General features: G+C 54.5%; 11 protein-coding genes across 11 annotated transcripts; 7 read left to right on the top strand and 4 right to left on the bottom strand.

The window, feature by feature from the left end:
* Positions 1 to 178: 178 nt before the first annotated feature.
* A1O3_00544 (uncharacterized protein) lies at positions 179 to 1507 on the top strand (the record flags this gene model as incomplete). The annotated part of the gene is made up of 1 exon (XM_007730694.1): positions 179 to 1507. One exon carries the CDS (start codon positions 179 to 181, stop codon positions 1505 to 1507), a length of 1329 nt encoding a protein of 442 aa, XP_007728884.1.
* Positions 1508 to 2399: 892 nt separating this feature from the next.
* Positions 2400 to 4682, bottom strand: A1O3_00543 (lanosterol synthase; the record flags this gene model as incomplete). Its single annotated transcript, XM_007730693.1, has 2 exons — positions 2400 to 4400; positions 4449 to 4682. The coding sequence occupies 2 exons, from the start codon at positions 4680 to 4682 to the stop codon at positions 2400 to 2402; spliced, it is 2235 nt and encodes a 744-aa protein (XP_007728883.1).
* A 1058-nt stretch (positions 4683 to 5740) lies between these two features.
* A1O3_00542 (uncharacterized protein) lies at positions 5741 to 6445 on the top strand (the record flags this gene model as incomplete). The annotated part of the gene is made up of 3 exons (XM_007730692.1): positions 5741 to 5788; positions 5835 to 5906; positions 5969 to 6445. The coding sequence occupies 3 exons, from the start codon at positions 5741 to 5743 to the stop codon at positions 6443 to 6445; spliced, it is 597 nt and encodes a 198-aa protein (XP_007728882.1).
* Positions 6446 to 6469: 24 nt separating this feature from the next.
* Positions 6470 to 7030, bottom strand: A1O3_00541 (ubiquitin-conjugating enzyme E2-18 kDa; the record flags this gene model as incomplete). The annotated part of the gene is made up of 2 exons (XM_007730691.1): positions 6470 to 6723; positions 6784 to 7030. 2 exons carry the CDS (start codon positions 7028 to 7030, stop codon positions 6470 to 6472), a joined length of 501 nt encoding a protein of 166 aa, XP_007728881.1.
* A 328-nt stretch (positions 7031 to 7358) lies between these two features.
* Positions 7359 to 8882, top strand: A1O3_00540 (uncharacterized protein; the record flags this gene model as incomplete). The annotated part of the gene is made up of 1 exon (XM_007730690.1): positions 7359 to 8882. One exon carries the CDS (start codon positions 7359 to 7361, stop codon positions 8880 to 8882), a length of 1524 nt encoding a protein of 507 aa, XP_007728880.1.
* Positions 8883 to 10289: 1407 nt separating this feature from the next.
* On the top strand, positions 10290 to 11423 carry A1O3_00539 (uncharacterized protein; the record flags this gene model as incomplete). Its single annotated transcript, XM_007730689.1, has 1 exon — positions 10290 to 11423. One exon carries the CDS (start codon positions 10290 to 10292, stop codon positions 11421 to 11423), a length of 1134 nt encoding a protein of 377 aa, XP_007728879.1.
* Positions 11424 to 12481: 1058 nt separating this feature from the next.
* A1O3_00538 (uncharacterized protein) lies at positions 12482 to 12851 on the top strand (the record flags this gene model as incomplete). The annotated part of the gene is made up of 2 exons (XM_007730688.1): positions 12482 to 12583; positions 12627 to 12851. 2 exons carry the CDS (start codon positions 12482 to 12484, stop codon positions 12849 to 12851), a joined length of 327 nt encoding a protein of 108 aa, XP_007728878.1.
* Positions 12852 to 12892: 41 nt separating this feature from the next.
* On the top strand, positions 12893 to 14492 carry A1O3_00537 (uncharacterized protein; the record flags this gene model as incomplete). The annotated part of the gene is made up of 2 exons (XM_007730687.1): positions 12893 to 13405; positions 13470 to 14492. The coding sequence occupies 2 exons, from the start codon at positions 12893 to 12895 to the stop codon at positions 14490 to 14492; spliced, it is 1536 nt and encodes a 511-aa protein (XP_007728877.1).
* A 424-nt stretch (positions 14493 to 14916) lies between these two features.
* A1O3_00536 (uncharacterized protein) lies at positions 14917 to 16284 on the bottom strand (the record flags this gene model as incomplete). Its single annotated transcript, XM_007730686.1, has 1 exon — positions 14917 to 16284. One exon carries the CDS (start codon positions 16282 to 16284, stop codon positions 14917 to 14919), a length of 1368 nt encoding a protein of 455 aa, XP_007728876.1.
* A 1282-nt stretch (positions 16285 to 17566) lies between these two features.
* A1O3_00535 (uncharacterized protein) lies at positions 17567 to 19102 on the bottom strand (the record flags this gene model as incomplete). Its single annotated transcript, XM_007730685.1, has 1 exon — positions 17567 to 19102. The coding sequence occupies one exon, from the start codon at positions 19100 to 19102 to the stop codon at positions 17567 to 17569; it is 1536 nt and encodes a 511-aa protein (XP_007728875.1).
* A 768-nt stretch (positions 19103 to 19870) lies between these two features.
* A1O3_00534 (5-oxoprolinase (ATP-hydrolyzing)) lies at positions 19871 to 24120 on the top strand (the record flags this gene model as incomplete). The annotated part of the gene is made up of 4 exons (XM_007730684.1): positions 19871 to 19918; positions 19960 to 20626; positions 20717 to 20963; positions 21045 to 24120. The coding sequence occupies 4 exons, from the start codon at positions 19871 to 19873 to the stop codon at positions 24118 to 24120; spliced, it is 4038 nt and encodes a 1345-aa protein (XP_007728874.1).
* Positions 24121 to 25578: the final 1458 nt, after the last annotated feature.

Genomic DNA, 25578 nt, shown 5'->3' with positions numbered 1-25578 from the left:
TGGCCACAATTGTGAAGGATACGGTCGTGTTAGGATTTTCCTCCTCCATCCTGCCAGCAAAACCGTCGAAAACGCCGTCTTCATTCCCTATGGAAAACCTATTCCAATTGCATTACCACGCTCGATTGATCGCGCCGCGGTGGAGTCGCAATGTCGAAGTCTATTCTGGGACTTATACATGCCTCAAAGAGAGGCCTCTTGTCAGGATGCTTTCATCATTCGGTGCGGTCATCCCATGAACTGGGCCGAAATCATCCAGGACGTCTCCGACCAAGACAGATCCCTGGAGGAGGCCTTCTCTGCATTGAGCATCTCAAGAGTTGGCCAGGGGAACAAAGATGTGCGCCTCGTGCATGAGAGTACTAAGCTCTATGGCAAGGCTCTGAAGGAATTGCAGGACGCCCTCTTCACCCCTAAACGAATGTACTCCAACCATGTCCTCATGGCCTGTATGTTCCTCGGTTTATATGATATTCTGGAAGGACCCGCGTTCAACTCGCGGGGTTGGATCGCCCACGCTCGAGGAGCTGCTCGACTCATTCAACTTCGTGGGCCAGAACGGCATCAGGAGTGGGACGCCCATCACCCGTTTCTTGCTTCGAGGATTCCGACCATCTACGCTTCCATGTTACAAAGGAAGGCAACCTACTTGGCCACAGAGGAATGGCTCACTATCCCTTGGGCAACCCAAGCCCATCGAACCTACGTTGACAGGTTGGTCGATCTTGCCACCATGATCCCCGGCATCTTGGAGACATTTGATCTTCTTCGCAACAGTGAAGCTGCGATCCAAGACGATCTCCTGCGACTACTTGGAAAATGCAAAGACCTGCAGATACGCATGGACCGTTGGAAGGATGGTACAAAGAAGTCAGCTATTCCCCGCACAATTAAGCACGAGCCTGCCGACGATGATGGCTATCCTTTCGAGACTGATTTTTGGTTCGAGAATCACTTGTTTGTTCATGCCCGCCTAGCATACTACACCAGCTCTCTGGTATTGTCTGAGGTTGTCGAGGATATTCTTCGCGTGCTCAAGCTAAGGGCCCCCAAATTGGCGGACTCTCTTGACCTCGCTAAGCTGAAGGACCTGCTCAACTCGGACCGATATGCCGCGTACATTTGCCAGTCTGTCTCATATTGTTTACAGCCAGATATGGGAGCATGGGGTGCGATTATCATCAATTTCCCAGCCGACCGTGCTCTGGCGTATTATCAGAGGGTGGGTGAAACTGCCACTGCTGACTGGCTTATGACAACCTTCCAAAATGCGAAGACGAGAGGCTTTTACGTGGAAAGTGCTCCCAATCAGCTCCCCGCGGGGCCTAGGTTCAAAGAAACTGCGAGTCGTCTTGTCAAGAGAGAATCCAGCTCCGACTCCAGCACAGATCACTCAGATACAGGGCGTTCGCGTTCATCGAGTCAAAGCTGTACAAGTACGGCAACCACATTTGTCTACGAAAATCCCTCAAAGTACTATTACGATGCAAGCAACGACCCGGGCTGAATATGCAACTACATCATGTGATAGTCACATTGAAGTCCTTTGCCATAGACGAAGTTGTCGCGTTGACAAAGAACCAGTTCTCCGGAGCTCACTTTGTGGCACACGATAAATTACACCGGGACGACAGTGTACGGTAGAGAGGATATCGGTCAAGAGGAAGAAACGGCCAGAGGCATCCATTCGCATACACCGTTGGCTTCTCACTACTAGTCCCGCCGGCGATGGGACCATTGATCTTAATTGCAGAAACATCAAAGAAAGGCACCAGTGAAACACGAAGCCTCGATCTGAGAAGCCTCCCGACACCACACCCGACGAGAATTCATATCACCGACACGATTTCCGAGTTGTACCACATAGTGCGTTGTCATGCGATGCTAGCTACCATCAGAGCGCCTACGTCATCTATGAGTGATTTTTCCCCTGTTACGGCGCCACGAGAGATGATATCTCTCCAGGAGGCTGCCGTGAGTCTCAGCAAGCCAGCGAGCTTGGATCACGGCCTACTGTAAACTTCTCAAGATGAGGATGAAGCTTAGCCTGGAATATCCACGGCCGTGAGCATAGAAATATACTTTGGCGAGCCCGCCTTTACATACACTAAATATCTCATGAGATTTGTGGATAGCAGAGTACTCTATGTTATGAGCTTGTCGAGCAGTTGGCATCATCAGAGAATGTTCTTGACTTGTATTCGGAATTGGACACCAAACTCTGCCTAGAAGCTTCATTTGGGAAGGCTGGAGCAGGGGAAAGAAACCGTTCGCCGTCTTCAATATCCTGCAAACTATGTCAAATAAAAAGCGCCAGGGCATCATATCGTATGGCACGGCATCTCTACGCCGTTACAGATTACATAGTTATGCTTTGGCCTGTCTGAGTCGAATTTCATCTATATCAACTTCTCGTCTCCCCATCTCGCTTTATACATGCCCAACGCTTTGACGGGGAAATAGAACTTGTAGTTCGGATAGGTGATCATGCAGGAGCAGTTGAACACGCCTTCGATGGCTTCCTGCAGCCACTCGCCGTTGCGTTGCTGGCGGCTCATGACCATGGCCAACGCTCTAGCAATGGGTATCTTGTCCGGGTACTGCGCGTACATCAGAGCGATAACGGCCCAGCAGGTCTGTACGACCTGGGACTGTTCGTGATCGATCCAGACCTTGAGCTCCGACGCGCGGTAACTCTCACCCCAGCCACCGTCGGACATCTGATGCGAAATGAGAAAATCACACGCCTTCTTGACGCGTGGCGAAGAAGCGTACGTCTCGCCGACGGAAGACAGGGACTCAAGGGCGAACATGGCCGCGTAAGTAAAACAGATCCCCCAGCTGCCATACCACGATCCATCGTCGCGTTGTGCTCGACGAATGTACCGCAGAGCAGTCTCCTTGATGCTTTTGATCTCGTCGGTTCGATACTCTGGGTAGAATTTCTGGAACAGAGACAGGACAGTCACTACCGCGGTCGTGCATTCGGGATAGTCGTATTCTACCATGATACGACCAAACACTTCGGCGGCGTTCAGCAATTCCAACCATTCCGAGCCGCGTTGGATCTCATAGCTGGCGAAGCCGCCGGTGTGCTTGTTTTGCATAGTCAGCAGAACATCGACGGCGTCACGGATGCGAGATTCGTCGAGCACGGGCTTGTACTTGTGGCTGTTCTGCAGAAGAAGAACCACCCGCAGAGCCTCGGCTGTGCAGTCGGAGACGGTGTAGCCCTGCAGTTTCGTGCTAAACGGCCACGCCCCTTTGCGAGCTTGCCGGTAGCAGATATCCCGGTCAGGGACTTCTTCACGGATCTGCTCCGAGTCGAGGAATTCCAGTGCTCGGGTGAGCATGGGCTGCCACTTCGGCGAGTCGGCCAGACCGGCCTCGATGCACGCTTGGATGGTGAATGCCGTATCCCAGACTTGCACGCCGTTGGTGCCATTGACCAGCATACCTTCTTTGTTGACCCATAGGTATTCTTCGAGCCGGTATAGATGGCGCTGGAACGAGTAACTGTCAGAGCCCTCCTGGATGAAGCAACATATTGTGTTCATCGGGGCGTTCACAGGAGCCAGGTCGGCATAGTCGGTGTTGTGGTCTTCATATTGAACCAGTCGCCAAACCCAGGCTTCAGCTCGGTCAACAACGAACTTGATTCTGAACAAAGGTATCCAGATCCAGACGAGCATGAAATTGATCAGGTTCAGCAACCAAGATTTCGGATGATAGTTGTCTGCCGGGGAGATCGAGTTGCGATGCGAAGAAAAGTCGATGGCCTCGTACGGCTGCACAAAGAGTTCCTGCCGAAGCTGTCTGATAAGCGCGGTCTCTGGCATGGTGAATCTCTTCGACCATATAAACGACATGGGCAAGAAGACCTGGCGCATGTGTATCCACCACCTCCAAGGGGCGACTGGCGCCCAGTCAGGAAGAAGCCATAACTCTGGGGGAACAGGATTGACAATCTCCCATTGCGTGACACCCAGCACGCTGAGCCAGAATTTTGCCCAGTGCGGACCGTTGACTGCACCTCCAAGTTCATGGAGCTTGCCTCTTGCCTTCACCATTCGTGTATCTTCCTCGCTGGCCCCTAGGATCCTCAATATTGTGTAGTTCATTGCAGTTCCAAAGACCGAAGTATGTCCTTCAACGTGGAGACCCCAACCGCCATCTTTGTTTTGCCTCGCGAAGAGGTAGTTTCTGATCTCGATCTGATATTCGGGAGGAATTGGCGTCCCTGTCGCATACCAGCAAATGACGATACCTGGAAGGAGGAACAGTGGGCCGCCATATTCGCATGCCCAGTTCCCTGGAGGCAGTTGTAGCTTGGAGTAAAATGTCAAGCAGTTATCTATTGATTCCGACGGTCTGGACGCAGCGGGCAGATTGGGGAGTTCCTGTGTTTGTTAGGATTACCGTGTGCACTTTTGTCCAAGATGCCTTACTGTTGGTAAACCCAGAAAATATTTGTCCGCAACGGTCTGTGGCCATGCCTCGCTTTCCTTGTCCGTCTTCAAGTAGTGCCACGTATGACGACCTGCTTCAGCCAGGAGTCTCCATCTAGAGCGATCGGTTTTCTCGCTGCTAGGATCTAGGCCGACTGCGTTGGCGCTTTCATTGGGATTCCCGTTTGCTATACCGTCAACGGATTTCTCGGTTGACTGCCGTAGACGGACCATTTCTAAGAGAGTTGTGCTGGACAGGACATGATATTAGACGTGATTTTAAGAAAAGTAGGTGATGGTGCTGCGAGAGATGAACTGTGCATCCCAGCACACTAACAACCTGACGCCACTCGGAGCCTGAGGGGAAATGCCAGGGCTCTTAGGCTCTTAGGCTTAGGGGCAGGGGCGCAGGCTTGGGGATTGGTGGACTGCTTCGGGGGGTCCAACTTGCCTGTAGCTTCTGTGGGGAACGAATCTCTCCACCTCGAGTGAACCACTTACACAATTCGGAGTATGTATCCGTACTCTTCACGCTGGGTGTCAAATAGACATAACAGCCCGAAGAACCCAGCCCAGTGCCCACAACTGGGAATGCAAGTTCAGTCGCATGAACATCGAACTCGGTCAGATGTTGGAAGACCATCCATTTCACGAGAAAGCCGGAAGGTTCTGGCTTACATCGAAGATACATTCAATACCATCCTACATGACATCCGAGTCCGACCTTGCGGCAGGCCTGTCATTAGCCTGAAGCGGATCGTTGCTGTCAAGCCCTACTATGATCATGCCGACCCTACACGAGTAAAGTGGCACGTTCAGAGTCGTGAAATTCGATACAACTTCCCGGGCAAGAACGAAGACGAAGCATGGAGGTTTGGTGCGCAAACAACGTCGTAGGCGTGTCTCCGTATCCTGACCTCTTCAGCCTGCGTCGGACAGATATTGGGAGAAATTTATACTGCTATCACGGAAGGAATCTCGGTCACAAAAAGGTGGGAAGTCAGAAGCGCAGGTGGAGTGGGCACTCACTGAAGCAGAGATATTTATTATCGGGACCCAGCATTGTTCAAGCAGCAAGAAACAGTGGATCGTTATGTGGACGACATTGCACATACTTGCCAGGTGACGAGGAGAGACCTGAATGTGGTGAGTACTCACAGTCCAGTTGACTTCAATTTCCAATACCAATCAGAGACAACCAGGTGGCTAGCCCAAAAGGCCTCGTAGCTGGCCTTTCTCCTACGCCGCGAGAATATCAAACACCGATCCACATCCCTGATGATAGAACCACCATGACCGGAGTCTCCCACCTCAGATGGATCCTAGTCGTTGAGAAGGAGGTGTGTCAAAAGTGCATGACTGGCGACAACATGCTGAAAGACACAGGCAACATTCAAAGCCCTGGTAGAAAGGGGATTCCATCAGCACCCAGTCGTTGGTCCAGGGTTACTCGTAACAGTATGCGCCATCAGACTCCGCTGAATCTTGCTATCGTCGGCGCTGCGCTGACTGCATCATAGGCCAAAGGCTACCCCGATCTCGCAACTCGCTACTTCTTGCGCTTTCTTCTCGATAATGCTCATACACCGATCCAGATATTTGGATTGTTCGACTGGGATCCAGACGGCATCATGATCCTGAAGTGCTATCTGTATGGTTCGAAGAATCTGGCGCAAGAGCATTGCTCCATCGTTCCAGAGATGAGATGGATTGGTGTCAAAGCCGAAGACATCACCACTCTCGGCCATGCCCATGGAGAGTTGTTGCCGCTGTCAATGCGGGACAGAGCAATCGCGGCTTCCATGTTGGCTAGTGAGGAGTGGCGGAACGACACCGGTGAGATGTTGCCAGGTCTGCAAGAGGGTATTGCCGACCTTCAACGAATGCTGATGCTTGGTCGAAAAGCCGAGATCCAGATCCTCGGCTACGGTGATGATGGCATTGAACCATGGTTGGTCAAGAAGCTGAGGAATGGCTTGGAGCACAGAGGGTTGTAACATGGCGCTCGATATAATATGCATTCAAAGGCCTAGTGACCGTCTTACTCCTTCTCGAACCTTCTTTTCAAACTCCAGACGTCGGTCCCTCCACATCTTTGCAGCTTCCACATTCGCAGGACTTTCATCGTTGGGCTCAGCCAACATAGACATGACAGATATCAGGATTTTTTCCACGCTCTGGATGGGTGACCATCTCTCTGAAGCGCTCTCATAATGATTGGGGTCGTCTCCGGGGGGATGGAGAATGGATATACAGACTTCGCCATTGGTGTACACTATCACAGCGTGATTGTTAGTCTGATTCCATGTCTCGCAGTCGCACGGAGTGACCATACCATTGGGATGCCAGATTTCACCAAGGAACTTCATCTTAGGTGGATTTAGGGGATAGTCCTTAGGAAATCTGAGTTCTGCAGGAAATATTCCGCCCTCATAGGGTGTCCCTTCAGGCCCTTGTATCAGAGCTTCCCAAATGAACAGGTCATCTTCGTTCACGGGCCCCGCTGAAATCCCTTCAGGCGGATTCGTCAGGAGAGACTTGTACTCTTGGAAGAGACGCTTTGAAGCTACGTTGGAGGTCATGTTGGGATTTGTGGTTGTTGAGCCACAGGAGTTCACGGGAGGAATTGATAATGAGATACGTAGTAGGTTGGCGCTGGCGAAGCGTGGAAGAGCGGTTGGCAGGAGATGACGCTATTTCTCTCCGCTATGGAGAAGCGTAACACCGATCACGACACGGTTGCCGTGCCGCCACCCCGAAATGCAATGTGTCAGATATCTCCTTGTCTGTCCCTGACGATCATGTCCGTCGCTGAGAGTTGTCGTGCAGGATCAGACTGATTCCTCCTACTCCTACTCGTACCTTTCAATTGTCCATTTGGTTGGCCATTGTTCGTCACAAACCTCCATCATGGTCCGCAAAACCTCCTCTGGGTTTTTCACATCCATCCATGAAGATCTCCCTCTACATGTGTCGCGGGGCTATGACCGCATCGTTCAGCACACAGCATATCCTCCAACGTCACCAGCTGTCGGTCCGGCGAAGACATTCTCGCCAGAGAAATACACGCAGCCCTACCTTGATTTTATGACCAACAACCCTACCATCTTTCACGCTGTTACTGCATTCACCACGCAGTTGGAAAAGGCAGGATACGTTTACCTATCTGAGAGGACACAATGGAAGATCCAACCAGGGGGCAAATACTACACAAAACGCAATGGCAGCGCATTCATTGCGTTTGCAGTAGGGAAGGATTATAAACCTGGAAACGGCGTTGCGATAGTTGCTGGACATATCGATGCTCTCACAGCGAAGCTGAAGCCTGTCCCAAAGCTGGCCACCAAAGCCGGATATGTTCAACTGGGAGTAGCTCCCTATGCCGGAGGATTGAACTCGACCTGGTGGGATCGCGACCTTGGAATAGGTGGCAAGGTTCTCGTGAAAACCAGGGCCGGGAAAATCGAAGAGCAGCTCGTGAAGCTGGATTGGCCCATCGCACGAATCCCGACTCTCGCACCACATTTTGGCGCTGCTGCTCAAGGCCCATTCAATCTGGAGACCAATATGGTTCCCATTATTGGATTAGACAACTCAGACATCACCGGAAAGCAGCAACGCACCTTGAACCTACCGGCGGGGACCTTCGTTTCAACTCAGCCGGAGAGGCTGGTACGAGCAATTGCGGGCGAGCTAGGAATTGAAGATTACTCATCCATTGTCAACTGGGAGCTTGAGCTATTCGATATCCAGCCAGCGCAGCTCGGTGGATTAGACAAGGAGTTCATCTTCGCCGGCAGGATTGACGACAAGTTGTGCTGCTTTGCGGCCGTCGAAGGTCTACTGGCCTCGTCGGATGATGCGTCCCCGAGCATCATCAAGATGGTGGGATGCTTTGATGACGAAGAGATCGGAAGTTACCTCCGGCAAGGTGCTCGGAGCAACTTCATTTCGAGTGTGATCGAGAGGATATCCGAAGCTTCGTCCGACCATTTTGGCCCTAACCTTCTCAGCCAGACACTGGCAAATTCGTTCCTGGTCTCATCCGATGTCATTCACGCCGTCAATCCGAACTTTCTCGGAGCCTACCTCGAAAACCATTCGCCCAGGCTGAATGTGGGTGTGTCAGTGTCGGCGGACAGCAATGGACACATGACCTCAGATTCAGTGTCTACAGCGCTGCTGTCTCGAATCGCGGAAAAGTGTGGTAGCACACTGCAGGTATTCCAGATACGCAACGACAGCCGCAGTGGTGGAACCATTGGGCCGATGACAAGCTCCAAGCTGGGTTGCCGTGCGATCGATTGTGGAATTCCTCAACTGAGCATGCATTCTATCCGAGCCACGACCGGATCACTCGATCCCGGTCTTGGTGTGAAACTGTACAAGGGCTTCTTCGATTACTACGAGGAAGTGGACGCAGAATTTGAGTAATTACAGGACAATGGTTGAGATGTCAGGTTAGGCTTTAGAGAATATAATTATATGCAAAGCTATAGCAAGATATCTGCTCAGTAGCACCAGCAGTAGTTGAGAGAAGGTTACATAAGTACATACTCCGTACATATCAACATGTCAGAACAAGCGGCCAATCCAATTTGTGCTTGGCTCCCTTGGTCGAAGATACTCGTAGTACTCTCAAAACTCTACCTGGACTTCAATCCTGGATGTCATGCCTAGGCCACCTCTGTAGCCTTGCTTAGAGATACTTTGCTCATCTGTCAATCATATTGAACATGGATTCCGCGTTTCACCGTGGTCGCTTAGCATAAAAGGTGACACCCGCAGAGCTTCATCATTCACGGCGGTGTCTGGACAGGATTTCTTGCCAGATGTACAACTGGATTGTCTCTCGAGACGGGAGCACCATTCCGAATCTCACTTGTCCGACTGTCTCTTGTCACGGTTGAGCAGAAATCTCATCTCGTCTTGTATCTTGTATGGGCTACAGCTACCCCGAGAGAGCGCCCCAGCCTCAGTGCTATACCGTTTCATACATTTCCAACAGCATAAACGTGTCCTGTTACATCCAGTGCTCGGAGGTAGGCTCATACAAAGCGTAACGAAACAAACACTGGGCCCATTGTTACCCTTGGACTGTGAGTCTGGTTGTAGTTCTTAAGTATTTGCGGTGTCGTGAGTCTGCCACTCTCCTACAACGACAGACTGTTCATACCAAGGGGTAACTTGTGAGCCATGTGTCTGACAGCTACTGTACATCTCACAATCGGTGACCGTTCAAGCAGTGCAGAAATCGAGGTGAGAACCTAGAATTTCAGACGATGTTGATTGACTGAGCAACTCTCACTCTGAAGACGGGCGGGCGACACAAGCTCAACGAGGCTTCTGTTCCAAACATTTAAAATCATGCTGGTCGCTCTGTGCCGTGCCGATATCTGATTTCCGTCACTTCGTTTCAGTATCAACAGAGAGCAAAACATTGACTGAACCCGTTCCATCAAACACAGTGTCGCTTTATAGCAGAAGAGCAACACCAAATCTCAAAGATGGTAAGGCAGACCATAACTGATCAAGCAAGCTCTGACATCGACATAGTGGCCTCTGTCCAAAGTTCTCCCACTACTCGCGATCACGGCCCTCTGTGCCTCTATCGTATTCTGTGGTCCAACATACACTGTCGGCCCTGGGGACACTGCGTGCGGGATTGCGATACGATGCAGCGTCGAGCTACGCAGCCTACTGGATGCCAACCCCAACACAAGCACATGGAATAGCCTCCAGCAGGGACAGGTTGTCCAACTGCCATCAGCAGCCTCTTGTGCTGTTGAGCGCAGTTCCAGCTTGGAGTGTGCGCAGGCAGGTCCGACAAGCAGCTCAACGATGCCAGCACCTGGCGCGACGAATACAGGCAAAACTTATATTGTTGTTGCTGGTGATACTGCTTCAAATATTGCAGCGCACTTTGGGATTTCTCTGGAAGCGTTGGAGGCTGCGAACCCTGGCAAGGTTGCTGATTGGGATCTCTTGCAAATCGGTCTCACTCTGAATATTCCTTCAGCATACCCGACGGTTCCGACATCGACAATACAATATCCCTCCCCACCAACGTCAACCCAGACCATGCCTCAGCCAACAGCTACCTCCGCCTCTGTATGGACTGTCTCTTCCGGGGACACTGGCAACAGTATTGCTTCTTTTGTCAGCGTGCCATTCTCGGACATCTCGACCGCCAATCCAACAGTCGTTTGGACTCAACTGTCCCCGGGACAAACCTTGACCATTCCGCCTGCCCCGACAGGCCTCTCCCAGGTAACAGGTGCTGCGGCGGTTCACACGATGAACCTAGATGAAGGAGTGACGAGTCCGAAGAGCGCATACACATTCTACTCAGGAGACGGATCAGCAGCAGATGGCTGGCCCCAAATTTCAGATTGGCTTTCATTCAATGCCTTGTTTAGCAACGTCAAACCTTATGTGGGGCAAAATTGCGTCGCCAATGTACCTGGAAACTCTCCCGACGAAACAGAACAAGTGCGCGAAGCGATTCTCAGTGTTGCCAACCAAACCTACATGGATCCACGATTCATCCTCGTGGTCGTGATGCAAGAATCGAATGGATGTGTCAGAGTGGTAACAACTGCCGGGGGTAACAGCAATCCTGGTCTCATGCAAAGCTTCAAAGGCAAAGGGTCTTGCAACCGCGATGGCCAACTGCTGTCTCCCTGCCCAGCCAGCATTATCCATCAGATGATTGTAGATGGCACGGCAGCACCAGTTGATGGCATCACCCTTGTCAAAGCACTCAATCAAGCAACCAGTGCTGGGATCACCGATCTAGCCCAAGGCTTCTATCGTGCTGCAAGACTCTACAACTCGGGCACGAACAGTTTGCCAGCCAACGGAGACTTGGGAGGTGCTCCAGGAGCGACCTTATGCTATGCAAGTGACATTGCAAATCGACTAACCGGGTGGGTGGACGGTCCGATAACTTGTCGTTTAGATTCGAGGGTGTGAGAAGCAGTCTGGTCGAAGGACTGATGGTGTCAAGTGAAGACTTCTTCGTTGGCCATACTCAGGAAAGTTGTGAAACGGCCAGATACCTATGCCCACACGTATTTCACAGGCAAGGCGCTGGGTTCAGAATTGCTTAGCATCGACATGATTCCTGCATGTTCTCAGGATGCTGAATTGACGTAGCTGCGCGCTTTCACTGCCAACACTTCAATACATGCTTTTGCCAAGAAAATGAAGAACAAAACACGCACCACACAAGACTGTGAATAAATATCTTGAAATCGCCGGCTGTAGCGCCAGCATACAAAAAGTGCAAAAACTCTTCTTTGAAGCCCAGACCAGATTAGATGATAATTCTAATCTGAGCTGAGGTCCAAAGGAGCGAAACCTTAGCCTACACAGAGCTGTTACCCTCCATGGTCTTTGGCCAAGATTCTTCCGAACGTCCGTTTTCGAGTCCAACCGCTCTCTGCTGAGGCATGGACACCAGTTGTGCAGGGCTTACCACTACCCCACCCCGGTGGTGGTTTGGAATGGTAGTAAAGTCTAGAGGCCGAGGTTGGTCAACGTTAAAGACAGAATGTTGAAACAATAATATATGAGCCTGTAATTATTGGCGTGTGCTGCAGTGAAGGACAGAGGTTGGCGAGAGGGCACCTGGGGAGCATATCAGGAGGGCTTAGGGGCCAAGGGGCTGCGAGCTGGATAGGAGCGGCAGCCTTGTGCACACTCGGTTTCAGTTTCGGTGATCGGCTCCCGTAAGCCGAGTGGGGATCACGTGGACCTATTGGAGGAGGGCTAGATACGACCTGGTAGATAGCACCGATAAGATACGGAGTACAGTACAAGGACCCCCGCCATACTCTGTATATACAGGCACCTCCATCTCCGCGCCCTCGCTCTTTCCTCGATCCTTTCCCCTTTCCAAAGGTCAACTGTTTCCGTTTCCGTTTCCGATTCTGTACTGTGTGATACCGGCCTGAGACGACGAGTGTCTATCGAAATGCCACAGTCTCTCCCAGAGCGCAATTTGTCGCGCGCTCTCCGTTCCCCATGAAATGTCCAACTCCACTGCAACAGCCCGGAACATTCGCCCATGGACATTACGCGGAGTCACACCGGCTGTTGGACCTGCCGATCTCGTCGTGTCAAGTGTGATGGTAAGTACTCAGACCGATCCTCCATGTGCTCTCCGCTCACCAGCCTGCCTTCATCAAGAACGCCGTCCGATCTGCCTGCGATGCTCCCGAAGCAACCACACTTGTGGATATGGCATCCGTCTCACCTGGCAGGAGGATAATGATGCTCGAGGCATATGTCATGGACGGGCCGGCGTCTGGTCAAAAGCAGGGAAACAAAATCGATCAGGCCGTCAGAGAAGAACAAAGAGCGAGGGAATGGCTGGCCTTCCTCCGTTCCCCCATCTAGCATATACTAGGTTTTTAAATACCAGTGTCGAGGACGTGGAGATGTATCTGGATGATGACGAGAAAGCGAAGCGGGACGGATTTGACGGTCGGTTAAACGGACGGGACTGTTGGAATCGGATAGTGCATCCTGTTACTCGCGGGGAGGCCGCCCAGCGAGTAATGCATGAAGAGTCGGGCTCATATGTGGGAATCCCTCAACGACCTCTTGCTCATCTCGATCGTCACTCCAAGTTTGCCCGCTACGATCCCATCCTACTTTCGTATTACGAAGCCGTCATCTGCAGTACGTCGACACTGCTTGATGACGAGAAGAACAATCCCTACAGACATGTGCTTCTACCGATGGCTTTACAATCTCCTGGCATTTACCACGCGACACTGGCCATATCAGCGCACACACTTTGCCTAGCTCGATCTGAATATGCCGTGATAGCCCTCGAACACCGACAGCAAGCCTTGAAAAGGTTGATTACTATTTTGAGTCGCGAGGAATGCGATGACAGCGAGATGGATGAAGTCCTTGGACTGGTTCTGATGCTTTGTTGGTTTGAGGTTTGTCACCTTCATTTTCGTTCTCACCGACAGCCGGCCAGGGACTGACTTGATTTAACACCAGATCTCAGATGGTTGTAACCCTTCCTGGGTCACCCACCTGAAAGGCTTCCGCACTCTGCTCCACCGCCACAGACGAACTTCTGCAAATGGCTCACTGCATAGTCTGAGCTTGAAGCAATTCTTCGTTCGATATTTTGACTTTCATCTAGTTCTTGCCAAAACTGCCTTCCGAGTTGACGAAGAAGAATCGACTGCAAAGCTACCCCAACCTCCGGTGATCAGGAGTGGTCTTCTATTCGCCTCTTGCGAAACAGACGAATCTATTGATTCAAATCCGGTGACCCGAGAATCCGACGATACCCATAACTTGTCTTCGTCAACGGCCCTCCTTTCCTTGCACATGCCCCTAGATTCGATGGATGACATTGATCCCTACATGGGCTTCAGCAATAGCCTCCTTCTCTTGATCAACGAGATAACGGAGCTTGGCCCCATGGCCACTAGACTTTGCAATCAGCCAACGGTCACGAGCCATGCGCGTCGACTCAAGGCCAGCCTAGAGAACCTTGATCAACGCCCACCTGACGTTTTGGCCTTTAGTTCCAATTCCAAGCTCGGCACGAGCAGACGTGCCTTTGTCACCACAGCGGAGACCTACCGGCTTGGTGCGTTTGTACTGCTTCACGAGATACTTTGGCGATCGTATCCTGCAGCATCGGCGGCAAGTCACGTCATCACCATCGCCGAGCGAGACGAAGCCATCCGATCCATCCTGAAACTAGTTGACACTCACCACAAAGACATGATCAACACGGCGACCTTGCCACTATGGCCATTGTTTTTGGCAGGCTGTTGTGTCGATCTAGAGGAAGACAGGATGACGGTATTGAGGTTGTTCGAGATCATTGAGCAACGCAAACGTTTTGGCAATGTCCCACCCGCCCGTAAGGTCATGGAGATGGTCTGGCGACAACGCGACCTGGGGCGAGACGGCCGACGGCCGGCTCGAAGGAAGAATGTGGAACAATATGAATGGGAGCGGGCTTCAACTCTTTTAGGGGGGTGGAAAATCAGTTTAACGTGACTTGCGCAGGGGGCTGTCTTGTCAAACTTGGGTGCATTCCCAGCTTGATCTTTAACCAGAAGGTTGGTTTAGGCATACTATACTATATACCATGCACTCCCCCCGCGACCCTTTGATAGAAAAGCAGGGACATCTCAACCTTCATTTGACAGTCTCAGGGCACGCCTTTCGATACACTTTGGCTATCTTGCTGGTTTAGGGGTCTTTTTCGCAACGAGGGAAGATGTAGATGTGGAATGATGGACTGATTGGCCATTACCGTCTAATCTAGCAGCTTGAACTAGTCGACGAGTTTCAGTTCCTGAGGACTAGGAGAAGAAACAGGGTTCATGGTCAGGCTCTCTATAAATAAAGTGGACTGTGGCTGTTCCGAATCATGTCCTATATCTTCGCATGAACGGATCTTTAAAGTGGACTGTAGCTCCTATATCTTCGCTTGGTATCTTTCTCTCTTTCTCCTCCCCCGCCAGCCCGACAAATCAGCCAGCTCCGTGTCGGGATCCAGATGGGCGAGGTTCTTGCCGAGACGGCGGGCGGGCTTCCAGGCCCAAGCGTCAGCCATGTCTGGAGCCAAGGAGCCCTCGAGCATGTCGACGACATAGCGACCCAGCACGGGCATGAACTTGAAGCCGTGGGCGGAGCCGCCTGTGGCGAAGAACAGACCAGAATGGCTTGGATGCGGGGTGATGAGGAAGTGACGGTCGGCGGTGTCGGCGTCCCAGCAGAGACGGGTGTAGCTGAAAGGCCGGTCGGCGAGGTCGGGCAGGACGCGGCGCAGGTTGGTGCGCATGGTGGCCTCGATCTCCAGCGGCAGGTCGTCGGCCGGGTGGGCCAGGAAGGTGTGCGGGATGGAAGTGCGGATGCCGGAGTGAGGGTCGCGCCGTGTGTTGGTGACGAACTGGCTGTGCGCCATCTTGAACACGCCGTCCGCGCCTGGCGGGAAGAAGTAGCCCAGCTCGAGGTTGTCGAGGATGGGCATGTCGGCGTACCGTTGCCGTTCTGCCCGCGACAGCTGGATGTGCGCCACGGCGTGGCCCTTGGCCGTCAGCTGGGCCTGCACGTCGACCAACGACGGCGTCCACGCGCCGGCCGCCACCACCACCACGTCGGCGAGGTGTGTGGTGCCGTCGTGGGTGATGACGCCGGTGCAGCGGGATTGGGATAGTTGTTCTCTTTGTCCGTCCTCTTCTGCGTGTTTGGGGTTGGTCGATGACATGATCAACCTTCTGCAGAACCCGGCGTCGCCCGAGATGAACTCGACGCCCTTGTCCTGCGCCGCGCGTGCCATGCGGTTCAAGGCTTCGCCCGAGTTGGCCCAGCCGGCGGTCGGGTTCCAGACGTTGATGTTCCAGCCGTCGAGCGTGCCGGTGACCATGGGGAAGCGCCGGCGCACCTGATCGGGGGTCAACTCCTCGATGCCTCGCACCCCCAGCGCCGCGCTCGTCTCGACCGAGCCGCGCACGAACGGGACCGAGAGCTGTTTGGCGCTCAGCACCCAGCCGGGCACGTGGTACAGGCCTTGGAACAGCTCCGACGTCTGCCACGCCTCGATGGCTTCGACGCCGAGCCGCGCGTACAGCGGCTCATTGTAGTCGCTGCGGATCACCTTGCTGATGTCGGTCGATGCCGCCTCGCACGACGGCGGCGCGTACCGGTCGAGCACGCGGATCGACGTGTATCCGCGCTGGGCGAGGTGGTAGGCGGTCGATGTGCCGAACGCACCTGCTCCGACGATGAGGATTTTGGTGTCGTGGTTCATCTTGTTGTGGTTGTGGTTGGTGTCGTGGTTCATGCTGGGTGTGGGTATGGGTGTGGGTGTGGTTGTGTTCGTCTTCATACCCATAACAGAGGTATTGAATCAATGACCCTGGTCTCTGGTCTTTGGTCTCTGGTCTCAGACGCCTTGGCCGGACTGGACTGGACTGGACTGTCGGGTCTTCCGTTGTCACTGGCACTGGCACTGGCACTGGCACTGACGAAGAACAGGAGACAGGAAGAACACAACTTTTGTCTCGGTATTTTGATTGGTGGCGGCAGGCAGGCATTCAAACCCTCGCCGACCTTTGTAGGCTTGATATGATAGAGCACGTACAGGACGTACAGTACTTACACCATACTACGCACCACACCACGAAGACTGGACACTGGCCATTGCCCGCAGCAGTTAAGGATCGAGTTCGGCGATGGTGGTGATGGTGATGATGATGGTGGTAGTAATACCTAAGCTTATTGTCTAAGCTTATTGTGTTTGTGTTTGCGTTTGAGTTCGCTTTTGCTTTTGCTCACGTTTATGTTTGGGCAGTCGACCTCGTTACGACCTTCCCGGTGGCCAGGGCCGAGGATTGATGGCCAGTCGTATCAGTTAGTTAGTAGTTAGTAGTTAGTAGTTATAGTTAGTAGTTACTACCTAATAAGAGTAATAATAGGTACTCTGTCTACGGTGATCTGTACCGAGTGCAGTGAGCATGTACAGGAGAGTAGTACATATATAGTACATAGTACATAGTACACATACACTGGGATGCAGTAGTAGTACTTACTTTATAATTATGGCCCCATGCCATGGCCATGGGAAGAAAGCACTGTGGCACTATTAGGACATCCACCTCCCTAGCCTCTCTCCGGTCCGACCTTCCCATGTTGAAATCTACGTTCGGCTTCTTGGAGATCGATGGATCCACATGGTGTGATTTGATAGTGATAGTGGTGATAGTGATTGTCATACTGATGGGCCCACTATACAGATGTATGAAATGCAATAGCGATAGCATCGTACAGGTCTGAATCCTCGCTTTTTGGTTTGCTATCCTATGCTACAGGACTCGGTGACTCTGTGAGGTGAGGTGAGGCGAAGTCGGACATGTGCGTTGGCAGCTTAAGTTACAGAGTATACTGTATCCGTCGCTCTGGGCAGGGAGGACTGACAAAGGTTGAAATGTTCCATGTTCTCTATCAAAGGGACGCAGGGGGAGCGCATGCTATATACTATAGTATAACCAGCCTCTCTGGGCAAAGGGCAAGGCTGAAAATGCCTAAAGTTTGACATACTGGTGCAGTACTACCTGACTGTAATACTAAAACGCATAGCGGAACTCCCTCTTCTCCTGATCCGTGCGATCAGAAAAGGCATCTTCGGAGATCTGCTCGGCTCCCACTCCCTCCCGGTCTCGCTTCTTATTCTCGCGCCAACACAAAACCCCATAGGCGGAAATGGAGGCAATGGCCACGACCACACAGGCCAGCAGACCAGCATAGCCGTGAGAATAGTCAGGCGCGTCCGACGCCTTGAACACCTGAGGCCCCAGGATGTTGCCGACGCAGTAGGCGGTGAAAAAGATGGCGTTCATGGTGACCTTCTTGGAATGGCCCGAGGTGTTGGCCATGGGCAGCGAGGTCGACAGCACGTAGGGGGCCCAGTAGGTGTAGAAGACGTAGTAGGCGGCCAGCAGGCCGTGTTTGTTGGAGCGCGGCAGCTTCCACATCAGGATGGCACAGATCATGGGCACGAGATTGGCGACGGCGATGATGGCACAGCGGGAATTCGGGACGCGCGACGACGGCACCGAGAGCAATAATTGCCAGACAGTAGCGAGCACGCCGGTCGGGATGCCCAGCAGCGTGGTGTTGAGCGGCGAATAGCCCAGCCCCGTGACGATGATGGCGGCAAACGTGACCAGGCCGCCGTTGGGGATGTTTTGCGCGCAGGAAAACAGCGCCAGGAGCCAGGTCTTGGGGTCCAGCAGGCACTCGCGCACTTGGTACCATTTGATCTTCTTGTCCTCCAGGCCGGTGTTGTTCCCCTGGATGCGCACCAGGCAGACATACTTTTGCCGCTCCGTCAGCCACCGGGCCGTGGTGGGCGAGTCTGGCAGGAAGATCCAGAGGAAGACGGCCCAGACAACGGAGAAGGCGCCCAGCACGAGAAAGAGCAGCCGCCACGGGTGCAGGGCCGTGTGCGTGTGGCCGATGCCGTAGCTGATGATGCCCGAGAAGATCGAGGACCCCTGGTTGAACCAGAACGCGAGCCGGATCGGCTGTTCCTTGGTCGTCCACCACATGACGGTGATGAGCGTGCTGATGGGGAACACAAACGCCTCGGCCATGCCCATCAGGAACCGCACCGTGGCCAGCCCGCCAAAGTTGCTGGTCGCCGCCGTGCACAGCAGCAGCACCGCCCATGCCAGGCACGCCACCGACAGCACCTTGGCCACAGGGAAGCGCTGGATCAGCATTGCCCCCGGGTATTCGAACAACAGGTAGCCAAAGTAGAAGATGGACCCGACCCACGAGAACTGGTTGCCGACCAGGTGCGCGTCGGTGCGCATCCCGTAGATGGCGGCGTTGCTGATGATGACTTTGTCCACCGCGGCCAAGATGCAGGTGGTGCTGAGGATGGGAATCAGGATCAGATCAATTTTCCACAGGAGACGACGGGACTCTTGGGCGGTGATGGGCTCCGCCGTGATGGCTGGGTCGAGCTTGGCCAGGAATTGGGCAGCAACATCGACGTCGGGCCGGGCAGAGATGTCGAGGACGAGGGCGTCGGCCTGGGCCTGAGCCTCGTCCAGGTCGGCGCTGGCCTGGGATGTGACTGTCTTCTCGTGGGCCATGGTATCGCAGGACAAGGCCGGGGGAGGGACGCTGAGGGTGGTGTAGAAGCGTTTGATGATCAGACCAGACCAGCAGCACGTCGTGCCGTTACCGTACTACTGGAGGGTGAGTTGGAATAGTTATATCAATTCAATATTAATCCGTGACCCCAGGCCAGCCACACCGCTTTCCCACCGTTATCTTTACCCCAGGGGTCTTGGGGAGAAACGGCCCTATCTCGACCAACACGTCCCGAACCATCGAGAGGGCTAGAGGGCTGGGATCCATGGCAGCAAGCGAGGTAGACGGTGGTACGGAGTATAGCATTCATGTCTGGGCGAACCACGCTGATTGGGGCCTGGAGTCGACGGCAGACCGAGGGAAGGTCGGTGCGAACAGATTGGAAGTGTGGATCATCTATCGTCTCCATTGACCGGGGATGAGGGGACTAGGACATCGGACCACCGACTCCGACAGGGGCGTCCATGTCCGAACAGCGAACGATGAGAATGTGTTATCAAGAGATGGCCTGGGCCGTAGCCTCGCGCCGAGCTTCCTTCCAGAGCACCGCTCCTGACCCTCTCCTCCAGCGCGGCCCACATCCCCAGCGGTTCCCTTGAACAAACACCTTGGGTAAGCAACGACCGGTTTACATATCATTGCCGATAAAGGTCCTTCGGGGCTGACCACACACCACACACACCACACCACACCACCTCGATGAAAGCAATCGACCTCCAGTTGCTCTAGCCTGCCGTTCAAGGTCTACCCAGCCATTTCCTTTTTCCATGTCTCCTCACAAGGTCGAGGCCGAGGCCGTGGTCGACGGCCTCAAGGTGAGGATTGCTATAGGTAAGCAACAACCCCTTTGTCCCAGTCCGGTGCCAGCGCCAGTCCCAGCATCAGCAAGATTGATCCTGATCCGTCCTGCCTAGACCGAGGTGGCACTTTCACCGACTGCCTGGGAATGGTCGAGGGGCGAGACGACGACATCGTAGTCAAGCTGCTCTCCCAAGACCCCGGCAACTATGCAGACGCCCCGATTGAAGGCATTCGACGCATCCTGGAGAAGGCCACCGGCACCACCATTCCGCGCAACCGGAAGCTGGACACCGCCGAGTTCGCCGACTTCTCAGTGCGCATGGGCACCACGGTGGCGACCAATGCGCTGTTGGAACGCAAAGGGGAACGAGTCGCGCTCCTGATCACCAAGGGCTTCAAAGATGCCCTGGTCATTGGCAACCAGTCTCGGCCCAAACTGTTCGCGCTCAACATCGAGCGGCCGGGCGTGCTCTTTGAAGACGTGGTCGAGGTCGACGAGCGCGTCACCATCGAAGACTATCAGCAAAACCCGCTGCCCGACCCCGAAAGGCTGAGCCGGGCGCTGGAGACCGACCCAGACCTGACCACCGGCGTCAGCGGCGACGTCGTCCGCATCCTGACCCGGCTGGACGAGGCGAAGGTCAGGACGGATCTACAGATGCTCTTCGACAAAGGATACCGCTCCCTCGCGGTGTGCCTGACTCACTCCTATACCTTTCAAGGTGGGTGGTGCTTCTATCTCTACATCTACATTCTACATGGCTACGAGGCCGTCTTGACCTTGCCACTGACATGGACATGACCTGTGCCAGACCATGAACTCGCCATCGAAAAGATCGCGCGAGACATCGGCTTCCCCCAAATCTCCCTGTCCAGCCAGCTTCTTCCCATGATCAAGATGACCTCTCGAGGCACCTCGGCCACGGTAGATGCGTACCTCACCCCGGTCATCAAGCAATACATCCAAGGCTTTCGGTCCGGGTTCAAAGACGAACTCAAGTCGGACGAAAGTCGATGCGAGTTCATGCAGAGTGACGGTGGCCTGGTGAATTTCGAAAAGTACGAGAGAAGACGGCCTCCCCTCCCATCTCCCATCGTCTTCATCTCCCGCTCTTGCTGACCCCCCATTCTCCTTCTCAGATTCTCGGGCTTGCGCGCCATCTTGTCCGGCCCGGCGGGTGGTGTTGTAGGCTGCGCCAGGACCTCGTACGACCCCGAAGACCGAACACCCGTGATCGGCTTCGACATGGGCGGCACCAGTACGGATGTGTCTCGATTTGACGGCACGTTCGACCACACCTTTGAGAACACCACCGCTGGGGTGACGGTGATGGCTCCCCAGCTCGACATCAACACGGTGGCCGCGGGCGGTGGGAGCATCCTCTTCTGGCGCCACGGCCTATTCGTGGTGGGCCCGGACAGTGCCGGCGCCCATCCCGGACCGGCATGCTATCGGAAAGGCGGCCCCTTGACCGTGACGGATGCCAACCTGTTCCTGGGCAGGCTGTTGCCCCAATACTTCCCGCAGATCTTCGGCCCTCACGAGAACGAAGGACTGGACGTGGAGATTACGCGGCAGAAGTTCCACGCGCTCGCGTCGCAGATCAACCAGGAGAGCGGACAGACGAAGACTCCCGAGGAGATCGCGCTCGGCTTTCTCGAGGTGGCCAACGAGTCCATGGCCAAGCCCATTCGCGCTCTGACCCAGGCCCGGGGCTTCGACACGTCGGCCCACAACCTAGCGTGTTTCGGCGGCGCAGGAGGCCAGCACGCGTGTGCCATCGCGGCCTCTCTGGGGATCCGGACGGTCATCATCCACCGGTATTCGTCCATCCTCTCGGCGTACGGCATGGCCCTGGCGGATGTGGTGCACGAAGTGCAAGAGCCGGCGTCCGGGGTGCTGGATGCGGCTGCCATGCCCAAGGTGGAGGCGCGGATCGCGGAACTCAAGAAGAAGGTCAACCACGAGTTGACCAGCGACGGGATTCCGCCGGACCAGATCCAGCACGAAGTCTACCTCAACCTGCGATACCAAGGCACCGACAACTATCTGATGATCCTGGAGCCCGAAGACCGCGACTTCAAGGCGGCCTTCATGAGGGACCATCAGCGGGAATTCACCTTCACGTTCGCCAACCGCAACATCCTGGTGGAAGACATCCGCGTGCGTGGAGTGGGCCGATCGGCATCGTCATCCACCTGGTCCGAGTCGCCCCACGCGGAGCTGAAGAGCATCCGGGCCTTTAACGTCGGGGCGGAGGCCCAGGACGACACGGCGACCGTGTACTTCAGCCAGACCGGGCATGTGGCGACGCCGGTCTTCTTCCTCGGCAATCTGAAGCCCGGCAGCCTGATCCACGGGCCGGCCATGATCATCGACCAGACGCAGACCATCGTGGTCGAGCCCGAGGCGACGGCGACCATCATCTCGCGCCATGTGATCTTGAACGTGGCGTCGAGGAAGGCGCAGGCCGTCGACCAGTCGGCCGTCGGGGTCGACCCTATCCGGCTATCCATCTTCGGCCACCGATTCATGTCGGTGGCGGAGCAGATGGGCCGCATGTTCCAGAAGACGTCGGTGTCGACCAACATCAAAGAGCGGCTCGACTTTTCGTGCGCCCTGTTCTCGCCCGACGGCAAACTGGTGGCCAACGCGCCCCACGTGCCGGTGCACCTCGGATCGATGGAGTACGCGGTGCGGTACCAGCACGCCCGGTGGGCGGGCAACTTGAAGCCTGGCGACCACATCCTCACGAACCACCCGCTCGCCGGCGGCACGCACCTGCCCGACATCACCATCATCACGCCGGTCTGGGACGAAGCGGGTCAGAAGATCATCTTCTACGTGGCGTCGCGCGGCCACCACGCCGAAATCGGCGGCACGCGGCCGGGGTCCATGCCGTCGGACAGCCGCATGCTGTACGAAGAAGGCGCCATGACCATGGGGTTCAAGGTGGTGTCGGGCGGGCAGTTCGACGAGGCCACGGTGCGCAAGTTCCTGTGCGACGAGCCGGCCGCCTACCCGAACTGCAGCGGCACACGCACGTACAACGACAACGTGTCGGACCTGAAGGCTGCCATCGCGGCCAACCAGAAGGGGGCGCAGCTGATCGGCGTGCTGATCGACGAGTACACGCTGCCGGTGGTGCACTTCTACATGGACGCGATCAAGGCCAACGCTGAGGTAGCGGTGCGGCGGTTCCTGCAACAGGTCGGGCGCGACACCGGCGGCAAGCCACTGCGCTTCTCGGATTTCGTCGACGACGGCACCGAGATCCGGCTGGAGATCCGCATCGACGCGGCGACGGGCGGGGCGGCGTTCGACTTCACCGGCACGGGCCGCGAGACGTTCAACTGCCTCAACGCGCCCAAGGCGATCGCGCACTCGGCCATCATCTACTGCCTGCGCGCTCTGATCAACGTCGACATCCCGCTCAACCAGGGCTGCCTGGCGCCCATCGACGTCATCATCCCCGAGGGCACACTCCTAAACCCGTCGGGCTACGCGGCCGTGTGCGCCGGCAACCCGACCACGTCGCAGCGCATCACCGACGTGATCCTGGGCGCCTTCGGGGCGTGCGCCGCGTCCCAGGGCGACTGCAACATCATCTCGTTCGGCATGGGCGGCAAGGACGTCCACGGGAACGAGATCCCCGGCTTCGGCGTCGGCGAGACCATCTGTGGCGGCTCCGGCGCCGGTCCGTCCTGGCACGGCACGTCGGGCGTCCACGTGCACATGACCAACACGCGCATCACCGACCCGGAGGTCTACGAGCTGCGCTACCCCATCATCCTGCGCCAGTTCGCCATCCGACCCGACTCCGGCGGCCGCGGCCTCTACCACGGCGGCAACGGCGTCGTAAGAGAACTCGAGTTCCGCATCCCCCTGTCCGTCTCCATGCTCAGCGAACGCCGCGTCTACCGGCCCTACGGCATGGCCGGTGGCGAACCCGGCGCCGCCGGTCTGAACCTGTACGTCAAGAAGGAGCTGGACGGCACCGAGCGTATCATCAATATCGGCGGCAAGATGGAGCTGAGTGCCCAGCCGGGAGAGCGCATCCTCATCCACACCCCGGGCGGCGGCGGATGGGGTCGTCCGTCCGACCAGTCGTCGCTCGATATCTCTCACTCCCAATCTGCCGTGCCTGACAATTTGCGCTTCCAGCCGAGAGGGAGCGTCTATACCTGGACCATGGCTGCCGAATCTGCACAGTGAGTTTGCTAGTCATGCGCCTGTCTCAGGCAATCCGGGGATGTCGCGGATGTGACGAGCCCGGGTTAGGGTTAGGGTTAGGGTTTGGCCGTGGCCGTGGCCGTGGCCGTCCTTGCCGCCCATGCCAAACGAGAAAAGTGCTTAGGCAACGAGTAGATGTGTATGCTCAAATGCACAGGGAACGTGTCACGGTTGACCCAAACCGTTACACCACAACAGCGGCAAAAAGGACAAAGTAACTAATTCACTCGTGAATTAGCCACTTAGTGTATATCACCGTGACAGAACAAGTCAACGTCTATGCTCAAATTATCACAGAGCACAGCGCCGAGGAAATGTGTATGCTCAATATCACGGATCACAGCGACGAGTAAATATGTATACTCAAAATGATATCAATTAGGTACTATGACGGTTATATACACCAAGTGGCTAATTCACCAGTGAATTGGTTACTTTGTCCTTTTTGCCGCTGTCGTGCGCACGGTGTAACAGTTTGGCTGAACCGAACCGAACTGTGACAATATCAATACTAAGACGAGGAGTGTATTAAAGATATTAACACTAAGACGAGGAGTGTATCAAAGAAGAGTTGCGGTGGTGCGGATGCGGAACGAGTATAAGGCCTAAGACTTAGGCTCTCCTCAAGTCACGTATAGTATATATCCAACGAGGCTATACCAAGCCTTTACTACCTTAAGCCCCCGTGGTTATGTTAAGCAAGCTCAACCTCTAAGGTCACGTAATGTTATGCAACTCCTAGTTACCAAGTAGGTAGATACCTACTCAACCGTGACATCGCTGGTGTCTTTATTACAGTAGAGTGTGATATAGTCTTACTTTTACGGTAGAGTGATATAGTCTTACTATTACGTTAGGTTATGGTGCAGTCTATGCTGTACTATATCCGTATCCGTATCTATATCTATCTTGTAGTCAAAGTAGAAACAGAAAGAGAGCAGAAACAGAGCAGAAACAGAGCAGAAACAGAGCAGAAACAGAGCAGAAACAGAGCAGAGGTAGAAGCAGAAACAGAGCAGAAGTAGAAGTAGAAACAAAAACAGAATAGAAGCAGAAATAGAGTAGAAATACAGTAGAAAGAAGCAGAAACTGTTTTTGGTAGAAAGGTCCTATATGTCAAAGGTTTGGAGGATGAAATGTTCCATGTTCTCTATCAAAGGGTCGCAGGGGGCTCGCATGCCATATAGTATAGTGTAGCCTAAGCCAGCCTCCCTGGTCAAAGGGCAAGGCTGGGAATGCCTACATAAGTTTGATAATTTTATCTCTCAATATCTAACGACCTGCTTGCTCAACTTGAACCCAATCCTGACCCTATTCCCCTATCCCCCTACCCCTGAACCTACCCCTACCCCTACCTTATCCTACCCCTGACCTTGTTAAATGAAGGTTGAAATGTTCCATGTTCTCTATCAAAGGGTCGCAGGGGGATCGCATGCTATA

This window comes from Capronia epimyces (genome assembly GCF_000585565.1).
Source record: "Capronia epimyces CBS 606.96 chromosome Unknown aczIQ-supercont1.1, whole genome shotgun sequence".
Classification (NCBI taxonomy): Eukaryota; Fungi; Ascomycota; class Eurotiomycetes; order Chaetothyriales; family Herpotrichiellaceae; genus Capronia; species Capronia epimyces.
Note: the sequence above shows the minus strand (reverse complement) of the source record. Positions and strands in the feature narration are given on the sequence as shown.